Raw genomic sequence first — 15,894 nt, forward strand, 5'->3', positions numbered from 1 at the left:
ATTTTTAGAGCTATCCTTTGACAGATTTATTTATAGAGCTGTCCTATGGCGTATCTAGGTCCACCTCATAGATTTTGAATTGCTTGGTGTCCTGGTTTCAGCTGGGACAGAGTTAGCTCTTCTTTTTAGCAGCTATAAGAGCTCCGTGTTTTGGTTTTTCTCAGAGACTTGCTCTGAGAAGAATGTTGATAGCATGCTGATGTTTGTGGTTGGAACTGAGACTCCAAGGACTTTTCAGTGTGCCGTGTTCTGGCCAGAGTGCAGAAGCACGGCGGGATAAAGGGGGAGCATAGCCGGGACAAGGGGGCCATGATTCCCCTTGTGATTTGTGGTGGAACTTAAGATTGAGGGCCAAACTGGCCAATTAGTATTCCATATCATGCAGCGTCATGCCCAGTATAAAAGTGAGGGACAGCTGGAAAGAAGGGCTTTTGCGCTTTGGCTCTTTCGCTGCTTTCGCTCTTTTGCGCTTGCTGCGCTTTTGCTCTTTTGCCCCCCCCTTCCAGTACTCCCACTCTCGGAGTACTCTCTCTCTCTCTCTCTGCCCCTCTCTATTTCGGGGCCTCGCGTTCGTCCAGGATTGCAGCTTTGCGACGAGACGGGCTTCGGATAAGAGGGGGTGGTGAGCATCTACACTGTGTATTAAATCATCTGTATTAAATTGTTCTTATCTCAACTCACGGGCTTCCTGTTTCTCCTTTAATTCTCTCCCTCATCCCTGGGGGTCGGAGAGGGTGAGTAAGTGACTGTGTAGGGTTTGGTTGCCGGAGCAGCCTAACCCACAACACTTGGAAAAGTCAAAATTGTACAGAATTAATAGAAGCCATTCACAGAGGGGCAAATCCTACCTTTCTGTCCAGGAAAATGATTTTTGGCTGTACAGGAAGCTGCTTATCAATTTCTCCATCTGAAGGCTGCACCTGAACAGAGATGTTATAAGGTCTCACATACAAGCGTGTTTCTGGATGTTGTCCACTTCCACTTCTGGAACATGCAAAGAATGTAAAAATAAAATTTAAAAAATCAGAAAATTAATGCTGTGAAAACACCCAGTGCTACTCCCAGAGGTAATTCACTTATTACCTAGGAATGGCGTGTTACTTTCTGTTCATGGGATTTTTTACCTTAGTAATACAGGTGGCAATATTTAGCGTCTGTTATGAATAGGAAAGAGCACCATATTAAATGACTACGAATTTACCTTGTCATAGTACTTTGATTCCTTGGGTGAGAGCAGTATGTACAGAAATATGAAACAGACATCACTACCAAACAGGCAGCAACACCAAAATAATTTAAAAAATCCTTTTGTTTTAATCCCCAGTTTACAGATGGAAAGGTGAGAAACGAGCAAAATGAATTATGTCCCTGGTATCACATTGACAGAATGTGGCAGAGACAGGGATTGTATGGATTCATAAACCCAATGCCTTAGCCCCAAAGTCTTCATTGCAGTGTACTGGTAACAGTGGAGGCTGCAAATATTTCTTGTCCAGCAGAAAGATTTCCAACCAACACCTTTTTGCTCCTCCAAAAACAAAGTTTCAGTTCCTCCACACAAGCACAGCACTTACAGGGCTTTATGCATTTCTTTGTCCTGCCACACCTGTGATTTTATCCTTCATTATCTGCGAAGTCTGTGCACTGAAATATAGCAGTATACAGACACCTCATTGAAAGACATTGTTTTTTCCAAGACTGAAATTTAAATCAGAGCATCCCAGGAGAGGGGTTCTGCATTTGAATAAAGAATCAGCACTTTATTCTGAGCATGTATCATTTCCTTCCTCTCCCAGTGCTTTGTGTCATTTAGTATCTCATATATATATATATATACAAAATTTATATATATATAAACTCCTCTAATCTGCAATTGCAGTGAAGTGGCTGGGGGTTTGATATTGTCTTGAAATGAAAGTAGAAGAGCTATTCACTCTTCTCTAGTGCTTGCTTAAAGATGTTTACAAACAGAAGATATATGGAGCATAAGTTTCCTTCAGTTTAACTGGTTTTCAGTTTGGGGTTTGTTTTTGGTTATTTTGGTTTTTTTTCCAGGTTGTTACTATGCATTACAAACCAGAACCTGTTTATATTGCAGCTGATGGCTAATACTGGTCTGAACCAAGACCAAGTAAAGGTTTAAGGACACCTGCAGTCCAAGAGCTGACTTGAGGATTTAAACAAAAAGTTTCAGTTCTTATCATGCTTCTTTTTCTTTTTTTTTGTCAGTGAGACAATCTGAAAGGCAGCGATATATTTGAAATTCATGTCAAAGACACTAATGGCTTCATGAGTGCTCTTATCCACCTCCTTCCACAAATGTGCATTCAGCGCTATGACCAAAATTCATTGCAGAAACAACACATGAAACTACTCCTATTTTCATGGCAGAGATCTGCACCCTCTGTGAGCTCTCTGGCTCCAACTGACTCCAGACAAGTTTAGGTGAATCTTGGCATAACTTCTGTAAGCCAAAAATATTTTTTTTTTTTTTTTCTCTCTCCATCTTCTTTAAAACTGCCAACAAACGGGAAAAATGTCTGCGTGAAATGCCCTGCTTCCATGTCCCAAGCCCTACGTGATAAAACTGTGCTCATCTCATGTTTAAAGGAAGGCTGCTGCAAAACATGGTCGTAGGATACAGAAGTTCCTACTCCCTCGGGTAAGTAACGGCAAAGAAAACAAAAGAAAACAAAAACCACACATGCATGCTTAAAAATTAATGCCTGTTTGCAGGTGATTTGAATTCAACCAACACGATGTGTATATCCCACAGGGTCCAACCTGACTCCTGCTGTGAGGGAGCCCCTGCCTTAGGCTGGAACCCTGCACATAGCGAGTTACATTCCTGCGAGCGCGTGTCAGTGTGGAGGAGGAGAAGACAGGAGCAGCCTGCTGCTCCCCTGGTGATTTGTGCTGGAAGGAAAATAGGCTTTCCTGGCATAGCTTTGCCACTGGGACAAGGGATGGACAAGCATGCTCACAGCCTAGCAAGGATCAGAGTGAGGACCTTCCTGCTGAGGGGCGTGAAGAGCATGGTGTTTTGTCACTACCCTGAAGTCTCATGCTGGGAAGGAGCAGGCTGATTTGCAATTCCCTGCTGACAATGCTCAATGGGGAGCAGCTCCATTGCTCAGTGCCTTGCAGCTCTTCTAAACGTGGGCACAGCGGGCAAGCAGGCGCTGCTCGTGATACCTTAGTCAGTAGAGACACCAGGATCAGCATCCTAGATCCTTTCACCGTCAGTGAAACATGTGTTCATGTGTGAAACATGTTCACATCTGCTAAACATGTTGAGGCTCTGTTGAAGAGCGACTGTTTGCTCTTTAGTAGCACGGAAGTTAGTGGTCATAGAAAGTAGAGGGTCTACTGCACGTATTAAGGAGTAATTGAGAAACTAGGTGGCGAGATTTGGGGCAGAGGAAAGGAAGACTCCCTGAAATCAAGGAGAGCTTGTAATTTTAATTATAATTATAATAATTACTATAATAATTACTATAATAATGACAACAACAGCAACAATAACAATAATAACCATTATTAGCAGTTGACTTCAATGAGAAAGAGATCAAAATGAGATCCTGGGTCAAGGGTCCGTTAAAGTTGATGGATATGTCTATATCAGGAAACTAAATAATACCAAAGAACAAGCCTTGGCACTGACACTTGATCATCTCTACTGTTAAACTGTAGGTCCATCACAAGCTGTTGTCCAGGTCTAATAGCAAACTCCAGGACAATTCCCAAATGGTGTGGGAGCTAACAGAGAATATTCTCTACTTGGCAGTTTGGATGAGGCCACCCTGAAATGGCGGGTGAGAGAATTTAATTTTATGGATGCAGGCTGATCCATATCAGCTAGCCTTGGTGCCAGAGAACAGCCCCTGGCATATTTAATTTCCTAATAAACAAAGACAATGAAACCAACTGAAGATTTGTCTAAGTATGTCTGCAATGCTAGTCTCATGGCATTAGTATGTTCTTGGAAGAGGAAGAACAGGAAGAATTTGCAGAACAAATAATATGGCAAAATGCATCATGGTCAAGTCAGATATTTTTTTGTTGTTCTTGAAAAGGTAGTGATTGCTGGTAAAGAGAAGACAGGCTACAAGAAAGAAGGTGCTATAGTGAAGACAGGAGATGGGCAAGTTGAGGACTTGTGTAAGGCAAAGTAGATGTAGATTCATAAGAGGGGCTCTGAGGATTCTAGTGGTTTTGGGTGAGAAGTGTGTTCTCATGTCATGTGGTGATGAGGTTAGCCAGACACCAGGAACCTGAGCTTTGTTTCCCCTTGCAGATCTTATCATTAAGTAAGACAGACACAAGCATCCACAAGATGGTGAATATTCAGAGCTCATTCCTACTTTAAGCAAAAAAGCTATCTGAAGGATGACTTCTATTTCCACAGATGTCCATGTTTTCCCACGGTATGGAGAGAAATCAAAGATAGAGGAATTAAATTCCAGTGGAAAGCAGGCTGCAACTTTCCTTGAAACGGAGAAACAGTAAATATGTCACACTGGTCATATCTCCTTATGAGGACTAGACTAATAGATCGAACAGGACCAATGGTGTCGGACATTGCTGATGTCTCCCTTCTTTCGTGTGGGTTGAGTCAGTAAGAACAAAATTCAAAAACCTGGGCACCTAAATGCATATTCCAGCCAGCATCAGCAGGGAGCTTTGAATGACGCCATGTGTCTACTGCCCTGAAGGCCAGATGCTGTGGTGACAGAGAGCTAACAAAAGGAGATCTAATAGTGCTGAGACATAGCAAGAGGGCCTAGGTTGACAGTGAACCAGGGTAAGAAACAAGTAACTGAATTATCTTCTGTGGGCAAGGCTGGACATGAGAGGTATGCTTCTTTATCTAATCATGTGGAGGGTTTCCTTTCATAAAGGAAAGATGCCTCAGTTAGAAACTGGATATTTTGTGTCTGTTGAAAACACCAGAGAAGTTGGTTAGACTGGAAAAATTCTGAAAAAGAGGTCCAATTCATACTGTCTTGGAGAATGTATTAATTAAAATATCCAGTCTTTTTGACCAGCTTCTGAAATAAGCTTTTTGGGGCACTGCCACCATCAGATCTCCATTTCTCCATTTTTTAAAGACTGTCAAAGTTCCAAATGGCTCCCAAATTCAGGAATTTTTTTCTTCATTTTACAGGTCAGTAAATATAGACACAGAGCATAAACACAGCTGTCCAGGAACACACACATACATCCCCTCCATAAGGGCAGTCTTCCCTCCCTGCTCGGACAACCTTCATTTAGCACTTTTCCATTCCAGCGGCACCAAAAGCCGAAGTTAAGCAGCTGTCTGGTGGATGCAGCTGGTGGAGCCCAGATTCCTGTGATCTGCAGTGATAAAACACCTTTAAAAAATTAAAACCTGTGGCCAGCAGGTCAAGGGAGGTGATTCTGCCCCTCTGCTCTGCTCTCGTGAGACTCCACCTGCAGTACTGCCTTCAGCTCTGGGGTCCTCAACAGAAGAAGGACATAGAGCTGCTGGAGCGAGTCCAGAGGAGGGCCACGAAGATGATCCAAGGGCTAGAGCACCTCTGCTATGGAGACAGGCTGAGAGAGTTGGGGCTGTTCAGCCTGGAGACGAGAAGGCTCTGGGGTGATCTTATTGCAGCCTTCCAGTACCTAAAGGGGCTACAAGAAAGCTGAAGAGGGGCTTTTTACAAGGGTATATAGTGATAAGACAAGGGGCAATGGCTTTAGACTGAAAGAGGGGAGATTTCGATTAGATATAAGGAAGAAATTTTTTACATTGAGAGTGGTGAGGCACTGGAACAGGTTGCCCAGAGAAGTTGTGGATGCCCCATCCCTGGAGGTGTTCAAGGCCAGGTTGGATGAGGCTTTGAGCAACCTGGTCTAGTGGAAGGTGTCCCTGCCACGGCAGGGGGGTTGGAACTTTGAAGTCCCTTCTAATCCAAACCATTCTATGATTCTATGATTCTATGAAACAGGGCAACTGGAAGGACTTAATAGATCCATTCAAGGGTGAGGTGCGATCACCAGGAACCTTTAGAAGGAGAGGGACAGAGCATCAGATAACAGAGAGATATCCTCCAAATTCATTAGCACCTTGCACTAATTGCTGTAGATGAGTGGAAATACCCCTCCTTACAAAGCTGCCTGCTAGTGGTGAGGAGCTAAGCCAGCCCTCTTTCATAACACACTCCTGAAGTTTACTGTCGGAGAAACAACGTCTATTAAATGTAAACAGCATCCCGCCGGAGGTCAGAGCCTTGCCACTGCTGCATATCCCAAGGTAATACCACTTTAAGCTCCACATAAACTCTTAAACAGTTTCTATCCTAAAACCAGACCGTAGGTGGTACAGTTTTTTACGATATGTTATAATAGTGCAATAAATCTGTTAGCTTAAAATCGAATCTCCGTGGCCTTTTAGAGAAATCATCATTAAATGCAAGGCCCTGTTAATGATGCCATCCCAGTGAAATTGTTTAATCTGCTAGGGGGGTGAAAGGTCACCAAATGAATTTTTTATAATACATCAACTTGACACGCAATAGGGAAAACTGTAATAGATAAAAGCAAAGGAAAAGGGCACTGTCTTCTTCTGATAGGTCAATAGCAGCCAAGAGAGTCACTCATCCACTTTTCTTTCACTACCGTGCTCCTTTTCCATTTAATATGGACACCCAATTAATACCTCAGCACCATAGACAACCTCATTTTAGGTGAATTATAGCAATTTCTTCCCTCTTCTCCGAAATGAAAGTGATCACAATACATCATAGCATTGTGCGAATTAACGTTAATTGATTTGAGTTACCAAGCATTGATGGGCCACTTCTATAATCTGGTCCTTATTGGGAGCTGGAAGGGATAGAGGGAAGATTAGATTGCATCCTCCGTTGCTTTGACGACGGCGGTCACCTGATGGCTTGTTAGACAGTTGTACGCTTCTATTGCTGGCCCCAGTGGGGTCGTCAGTAAACTGGAGTGATGTCCAAACATCATTACACGCTGCTCCGATATTAAAGCAAAGGGATTAGCACCTTATTGCAAGCAACCTGGATTTGTCATTGTGCTGTCGTTATCCAATTTCCAGATGATAATGTGACTGTGGCCTGCGGGCACAAGGTCCTACAGCCAAACCAAGGTGGGTGTGTGTGTATACATGTGTACACACACATATACATATATATATATGTGCACACATGCCCACAAAGACCCAGCACCCCTAGCCACTTAACCCTTTGGTTGCCAGATTCCTGCTAACAAAGCATGTGGAAGAATTTTTCTCCCTTTCCCATCTGACGCACAGCAGTGGTCAAGAGCACGATGCGACAGCAGAGCTGGTTGACCTGGCAGCCAGCACGGCCGTCACTCGCTCAAGTGTCACACCAGACAATCTCTGCTGATAGAGGTGACACCACTCACATGTTAAACAAGGTGGAGTGGGGGAAGGATGGGTCCCTAGGAGACATGGCTGGCAGTCCATCTCTGCTGCAGGCATGTGTCGCGTAAATCATCGCTTTTACTGCAGGTCCCGTTCATTGCTAAGGGGGAAAACAGATCCGTATGTGACATGAGCAAGGTAGGTCTTGTTTGACAGCACTGGGGCATGGGTGCTGAGACCAGGTCTCTTTCCAGTGCCTGAGAAAGATGATGAGGACACTCCTCGCTCTCCTTCATGTTTCTGAACATCCGTAACTTCTGGAGGAACATCAGAGAATCAGAAAAAGTTCCTCTCGAGCTGATCCGGCTCATTTTCAACTGAGATTTAATAACACAAACCTCTCAATTTCAAAGACTCACACTGATGTGAGGAATATATGGCAATATACCCATCCATTCTCCCATAAAAACCTGCAAAGTCTGTTAGCACTCCTTTTTCTGAGTCTCTCCTACGCTCTTCATCTTCCTGCTCCTCTGCTCTCTCCTGGTCTCCTTTCACCTTTCCTACCTGCTGTTCCCTTCCTGCAGAGAAATGGGTTGGTTTTTGAAAGCCCATTGTCGGAGCAATCTGTGGTTTCCACCATGGTTACAGTGAGAGTAGGACTTTAATTGCCTGAATATTGTAATTCACAGGTGTCACCTCTGAGAGGGACTGGCAGATTTTTAGATAGGCTTACCATGTACAGTAGATACTAACAGAAATGTAGTTTTCTACAATTATTTAATTTCTACATTATTCAAAAATAAGGTTCAGAGGGGGAATGTAGCTTTGAGAATTGGTATCATGATAGACCTTTTAACCTCTACACTGCCAGAAGGTGTCCCATCCAGGACAGCAGTGCTGAAAAGCTGTTATTATCTCATTTGCAGTGGCAACGTGAAGCTCCATGGTTGTTATCTGTGAGGGTATTTTGAAGATTTGTTTGAATACTTGCAAGGTAAATACTGGCTTCACACAAGGATTGTATACAAAGAGGTAGACTACTAGGACTGGTTTGGATTCTCCCCCCCGCTCCCTCCCCACCCCCAAAGATGCACACTCAATCTTATGGACAGACAGCATTGTAATTAGCAGTGATCTATATTGTGACACTACCTTCAGCCTGCACAAATGACTCATATATCTACTCTGCAAGATATACTTTGTATTTATTTAGGAAAGTCCCTGCATGAAAAGCATTTCTGCTTAAGATGCAATTTAATTCCTCTACTAACCGTGAATGGGGGCCACAAGATATTTCCTTAATTTCCCCATTCTGAATTAGTTTTGAAGGAAAATGCTAAAATAGCAGACTTAAAGTCTAACATCTACATAGTCAAAGACTTTGTATGGCATCATCATCACCAGTGCCTTCCTGACATCACCGATATGCCAATAGTTTGGTTTTGATGCCCATTCAGTTCCTCGCTTTTTTGCTAAAACTGTCATCAAAAGTAAAAAATTACCAAAAGGCTTTGTGATAAAAAAACTTCACCTCCAGGATTCAGAATGACTTCCCTGAAACTCTTTTCACACACAGACCTAAATTGCCACCATCTTCTGTGCAGAAAGATGTGTCTGAGTCTTTGAGTTCTTAATCACCATCTGCCTCCTGTTGACAGATCCCACAACTACCCAGTTTCCCAGTTCGAAAAGAATTATGAATTGAGAAAAAAAATAGTGAAATTCACCCTGATTCCTACGGTGAAATATGATGACAGAGTTCTACATGACATAACACTGTTTATACATGTATTAGCCTCTGCTTTATTTTGATCAAGTTTCTTATCCCATCACTCCTATAAACAGCCCATTATAGAATTCCACATCTCTGATTAGAAACCTTCTATGTTTCACCATAAATGTATTCATGTTTAGTTTTCCACAGTTTTATTAGACTGCTACAATGAGATGTTGGTCAAAAATTGGTCTCAACTATTCCCAAAATACTTAAAAAAAAAATTCAGAATATTGCTTTGGCCCCGTGGGGGGGGGGGGGGGGGGAATGAAGAAAATAGGGAGGTGTTGAATGGGAAATGGTCTTCTTCCTGTTCTATTGACAGGTTCTTCCAGTTTATTTTCTAAGGAGGAACTTTCTCTATTTTAAAAGGCAAATCTACGCCTTGATACTTTACATCCATTTGTTCCTGAGCTGTCATTGTTCATTAGCATCTAGAGCTTTCTGTCTGGTATTTACTCTTCCAACATATTTTCACAGATATGACGATATCTCCTCTCAAACCTGCTTTGCCAAGTTAAACACACTGAGCTCTTTTACTCCTTATATCTTAAAATAAATTCAATTTCCATGATCATCTGAAATGTCCTCCCCTGTATCTACTTGAATTATTTGTCTTTTTCGTACATCAGAAGCAGAGTGGCACATGTTACTCAAGAATATGCCCTTTATAGTGTCCCTATGGCATCTGACTTAAAATAATGTAAGCTTAATTTTAAGATGATACTCATGAGCTTACAGTTTAAGCTTTACACTTTTTCCACATCTTCATTTCAGAGGCATGTGGCAGATAAAGCCTTGACAGAGTCTCAAGTGCCACAATAGCTGCAACTCCGAGGTCAGGAGTTTTAGCATCCTGCCTTTGCTCACCCACTGGAGAAAAAGTTGGATCCCTACACAGGAAAAAAGTTGTCATGTCCCTTTTTCAAACTCCTGTGCATTTATGTACAATAGCCTACCTGAAACCTGCACGAAGGTTATCAAGCCCAAGCACTTCGGGGCTAGAATGTGTCAGAATTAATCTAGTTTGGACCTCTAACCCTGCCTGCCTGTATATATGCCGTGTGACATAGTAAATTAGTAGTAATTTCTCATTTAGTCCTCTGCATGGGTATTGCTGCCTGAATGAGCCGTTCTTTGATGATTTTATTCACTTTTATTGCTTGCTGTGAGTCTCGAACACCATTACTTCCAGCACACACAATGTTTTTCACATGCTACCTCAAACATAACTCTTAATAAAGAAAGATTAATGCCTGCAAATTTCAGTTTGTAGCAGGTTAAAGGTCCATCAAGAAAGCAAAGTAGCCTGTGCTAGTATGGAGATATGGACTAAATGGCTTCTGGATGACTGAATTTGTACAAAGGCACCTGCAAAAACACACGCAATACATTTGTTGTTGTGGTCTCTTATTCTTTCACTTTTACAGTTATGTTATCAGGGAAACTTTGCAAAACAGAGACTTCTACCTGTAAATACATTGCAGCATATATTTATACACAGGCTTTCACAAAAAGTCATGTCTCTGATTCTCCAGCTGCGCAAGACTATAGCAGTCATAGCAATCACCTCAGTCTTTCCTTGACAAACCAATGAGCCGTGCTCGAAGTGACTCTAACAAAGGAGTTAAATTAAAATCACATAAAAAAAGCATTTCAAATCATAACGGGCAAGTCCTTCTTTCAAAGGCTTGGCAATGTGATACACAGACTTACTGCCTTACTGCCTGACCTCAGCAAGTTTTCCACGGCTGCCTTCAGCCTCCCTGTCCTGGGCTGCAAAGACGAACACCCAGTCTCTGCAGATCAAAAGACCTTTTTGTTGTTATCTCGATGCAAGAGGAGTCACTAGTCTGAAACCACAGGGAGATTGGCCCGGTGGGAGTGCAGGTTTTGTGTATATCTGACAGCCTGATTGGATTTTGCACGACTCAGGGGTGAAAATATTTTTCTTTTCTTTCCGGAGAAAAATACGCAGGAATACTGAGTCTGACTTGTAATCCTAGCCCCATTATCCTTGCCTGTGCCAGCATGTACTGCCTAGAGAGAGACAGATATACAGTGGGGATACTACATGTCCCAACAGGAAAACCCTGATTTCATTTCACAAGTTATCTGTGGCCTTATTGCATCAGAAATGTCAGCCATGAGTAATTCCAGAAAAGCTATGACTGATGGGGAGCAATAAATCACACTGCAGAGGAGCCCAAGCAGCTAAGGGTGGATGAGCTCAGAGCTGGTCCTATGATCTGGTGACATTAGTATTCTCTTGAATATACATCCCAGGTCTTTCCCTACCAAGATGGCTTTAAGTCAGCAAGGCTCTTGTCCCTGTAATAAACCAACCTTCTTCCTAGAGACGTCTCCTCATCCTTGCTGCTCAGACTGGTGTCACAGAGCATGAACAGATGGGAAGACAAATCCCAGCTGGGAGAGCAGTCAGCAGGGTGAAGAAGATGACATTTGTGCCTAAAAAAGGCAGCCACAAGGTTTCTTCCCTGGCACACAGAAGAAAGTGATTTTCTCCTTTAAGTGATCTCTGCTTTCCTCAGTCCACGATGTAACACTATTGCATTCAGGAACCTATAGGCATTTAACAGGATTCTGGTGAACTTACTCTAAAAAATCTACGCCTCGTTCCTTTCCCACAGTGTAGCTATTGTTGCTCCTCTTGTTCTGATCATCACTAATGGACACACTGAATAACGGGTCTCTTACCTGTCACACTCTGCAAGATATGGCATGTCTTGGGATGGCATAAAGACAGGATAACATTTTCTGTCACAGGCTATAAAACTTCCTACACCATTATTTTGCTGTCCCATTTTGTAACATCCTACATCGTAACACAAAAAAATATCCCTGATAATAGTGATGTTAGTTCTGCTGATAAAAAATATTGTATATTTTCAGAGTTTTGCAATGATTTAAGATTTGATCTTGCAAATAATAATTTTCCGCTGTACTTAATATAACACCACTTCAAAAGAAGGAAAAAAAATCAAACCCAACAAACTAAAACCAAACAACAAAACAGAACAAAGATTCCTATGGTCACAGACCAGTGTCCTCACTCTGGGTGCTTCACTACATAAGCCACACAGTGCCTAGTAGAAAAGTTAAGCATGTGAATAGTAGGTTGTATCACTAGCAGCCAACAGACACCAGGATGGTACAGGGGTCAGTGGTAAATGTTAGAGGATATGGAATTAATTAGAGAAAGTAAGTCTTAGACAAATCCAATTTCTTTCTTGCATAGATGGAATACGCTAACACTTGGGTAAGGCTCAGTAGTGCATAACATTAAAAAATAACATTATGCAATACCAAGAGAGTACACAATAAGGTTGCCAAACATCAAATCCCATGTCCCCTATTAAAAACAGATGGGATATTACCTTTTTCATATTTCCCATATGCTTTTAATACAGATTCAGGATCTGAGGCTGAAATACACTGCTGTCTGCTCCCTTCCCAACCTTGCTCCTCACAGTCTTCTCTGCAGATAAGGGCTGCCATCTGGGCCGTGCAAATAGTGGCTGCAAGAAGCTGAGAAGAGCAAGACAGGGACAGAGGAAGGAGGGACAGAAAGGGTTGTTTGTTGCTGTGGAGGAGAGGAAAAAAATGACCTTCAAAAACTGAGTCTTGGTACAGAACATCAATAAAAAGTTAGTATGTACAAAACTGACCAAGAACTAGGTAAGTGACAGAGCTCAAAAGGCAGCTCCTATTGGGAAATCATTATAAAGTAAAGGGTTGCTCTATGCTGTTCTGTCGAAATCAGCTGCTGGCCTGATGCTTTATCCACGTCAAGAAACAAATATAGACATAAAACGCACAGAAGGGTTGTGGTCTGATACATTATGGAGAGAAGAGTCAAACTTGGGCACCTAGACCATGTGGTGTGTTGCATCCAGGCAAACAAATTGGATGGATTTGGTCCTGGAAAGCTAGAACTGAAAAGTAATGAGCGAATATAGCGAGCAAATAGAGGATCATGAGCTCTCCTATTTCTCTGGAAAAAATGAGCTAATGGGGTCATTGCTTCTGTCAATAGAAAATGGGATTTAGTACCACTTTTGCATAAGGCACTGATATGGAGGAGAACTGTTGGCTTTTCAGACACACAGACTTCAAAAAGGATTCAGAAAACAGAGACAGAGAAGGAAAGAAACACTCTCCAGAACTCAAACCTTTCAATTTATTAAAAAGCAGATAGCTAAGTGATTTGATTATTCCAGAGCTATCTGGAGGAGGAAGAAGAGTCAATGCCCAGAAACTCACTCATGTAACAGTGAAGGAAAGAACAAGAGACTCTCATGGGAAGCTGCAGACAGAGAGGCTGACAAGAGAAAGTAGGCAAGTACTTGTGACAGCAAAAACATGGATAGCATCCAACATCTAGGCACACATTCAGGTAGTATTGGATATTTCCAGCTCTTGTATCTTCAAGACCAGATAGTTTTCTAGAATAGGTGTTTTAGCCAAAAAGAAAGGTCAATGCTGAGGTATCAAAATAAACAAAATGGCCTGTGTCATGCAGGAGATTGAAGTAGAAGATTAAACAGTCCTTTCTGGTCTTAAAATTTAAAAGTATACAAATCAAGGTTTAGACCTGCAAGTTAGTTAAGGCAACAATCCTTCTTTCATAACACATCTCTGGTGTTACATCAATTTATAAACATTTGTAGATTTAGCTGTTTAAAATTTAAGAGCTATTGTAGACTGAACTTTTTCAGAAACATTGACTTTACCTAATACTTTATCGTTTCAAGACAAACATCCAGGAACTCTGTTCCTGGTGTAAAGCATCATGGACACCTCTGCACTACAAAGATCCATGAACACCAGCAAAACGACATGGCAATTTATACTCAGGAGTCCAGCTAATGCTTGGACATCACTCTGTCATGGAAATTTTATAACATGTTTCACCATGGTTAGTCATATTTCAATCAATGGAGAACTTACTCCCTATCTTAATAAGCAGATTAAGTGGTTCAATTGCCTCATTACGCATAAATCAGTATCTGCTGATACTGCATCTGATACTTACCTATTATTAGCTTCTGTTGGAAACAGTAAGGCAGGAGGCTGAGTCACCATTAAGGTATCAACTGGCAAGCCAAGGCCTCTCTGAAGGTCTCCAGTCTGATGAGTGTTGATAATTGTTCTGGCCAAACTCTTTAAGTTGTCACTTGTCAACCCATTTCTTTGATGGCCTGGTGGATCACCAAGTTCAATGATGAGCACACTTGATGGATCAGCCACATCAGATGGCTGCAGATCTCGGCTACTCACTGCTCCTCTCCCCACTTTCTGTGAGCTAGACCTGCTATGGAAGGCCGTACAAAATGTCATGTTAGGACAGTGATATTTCTTTTTGCTAGCATTGGTCGAGATTACCTTCAACATGCTTTCACCTCCCAGCACATGATCGACCACTCTGACTTGGTCATGACCAACCTTCAAGAAATCAGCTAAGCGACGTATTGTACTTTCTTCGCCCTCTTTGCCAACAGCCTCAGTTACAGTGAAAGCCACAAGAAGGGAAAGGCCAGCAACTATTTCTACAGGTTCCTTCTCATGCAGCAGAACATAGAGAAGATTGTCCTTAAAGCTAAAGTAGTTGGCTCCTGCCCCTTCATTCAGTGAGAAAGAAGATGGGGTTGGAGAGACATGTTTCCCTTGAACGAAAACATGAAGGCTGAGTGGTTCGTTGTAGAATATAGCCAGGGGCAGTCTGGTTGCGTTTTGGCCACCAAGGAGGTACAACCTGAAAATCAGAGGCGGTAGGTCTGGGAAGCAAACTGTAGTCAGCTTGGTGGAAGGCAATACAGTAAAGAAAGTAGAATGATGCTCTGTAGGATAACACGATGAATATGACGTTGCATCACTGAAGGTGTCCATAAAGCTGCCAGTCATTGCTACCACTGGAAACAGTCTCTGGCTGACCATACCAGGGTCCAAGTTTTCCAAGATGACAAGTGCATGATCTGCCTTTTTGCAGAAGTAGCCTTGTACTGAGGGCTTGAAGATACACTTGCTGTCATCTCTGTAAATTCCTGGAAGAGAATAGAGGGAGATGAAGAAAAAAACTATGAGTTGTTACAGACATGATCTCAACAGTTTGTGGAATAGCTGCTTATTTTTCCATTCAGTGCTCAAAGTCACTTTTATTGGTGCTAAAATTTTACATAGCTTTAAGAGAAGCCTAAATACTAAGGGATATTAAATAGGTAGAAACCACATCTACCTCAAGATGTCCTTGAGCTGAAAATGGTTGAAGACTGCTAATGACTGACAGAGAAGCATCACATACACTCACCTTGTTCTTTCCAGATATCAAACTATGGCCACTGATGAAAGACATAGCTCACTAGATGGACATTTTGTCTGACCTAGCACTATGTCCCTACGTCCTTGTGTCTTCTACATTGTTCTAAGCCTGTATCAGGGCAGAATTGCTACAGACTTAGAACCAGGACAATGTAGAAGACAAGGCTCTCAAACCAAGAGCCTAACTCAGGGCAGAATTGTAATTCATTGGAAAGATAATTTAACCCTACACGGAGCCATGTCATCCCACTCACAGGGACTGTATCACAAATTAAAAACCTAGAAAGGACCAGAACATCATTAATCTACTCCAGCAATGAACTGCCTCACCGAGTTTTAGAGCTAGAAGAAAGCACCAGATTCAGACACCTACAAATAGCAGAGACTCTTACATGTGCTC

At 42.1% G+C, this 15,894-nt stretch overlaps 1 protein-coding gene across 1 annotated transcript in view; it reads right to left on the minus strand.

Annotated features, from left to right (window-relative positions):
- The window catches only part of PKHD1 (PKHD1 ciliary IPT domain containing fibrocystin/polyductin), a 272,553-nt gene that overhangs the window by 15,227 nt on the left and 241,432 nt on the right, over positions 1-15,894 (minus strand). Inside the window, exons 59-60 of the mRNA XM_086623983.1 lie at positions 14,212-15,220; positions 849-984 (exon numbers count right to left, since the gene is read on the minus strand). Of these exons, the coding sequence (XP_086480109.1) occupies positions 849-984; positions 14,212-15,220 (1,145 nt within the window). The remainder of the gene's footprint in view (positions 1-848; positions 985-14,211; positions 15,221-15,894) is intronic.

This window comes from Tauraco erythrolophus, chromosome 2 (genome assembly GCF_009769465.1).
Source record: "Tauraco erythrolophus isolate bTauEry1 chromosome 2, bTauEry1.pri, whole genome shotgun sequence".
NCBI classification, from domain to species: Eukaryota; Metazoa; Chordata; class Aves; order Musophagiformes; family Musophagidae; genus Tauraco; species Tauraco erythrolophus.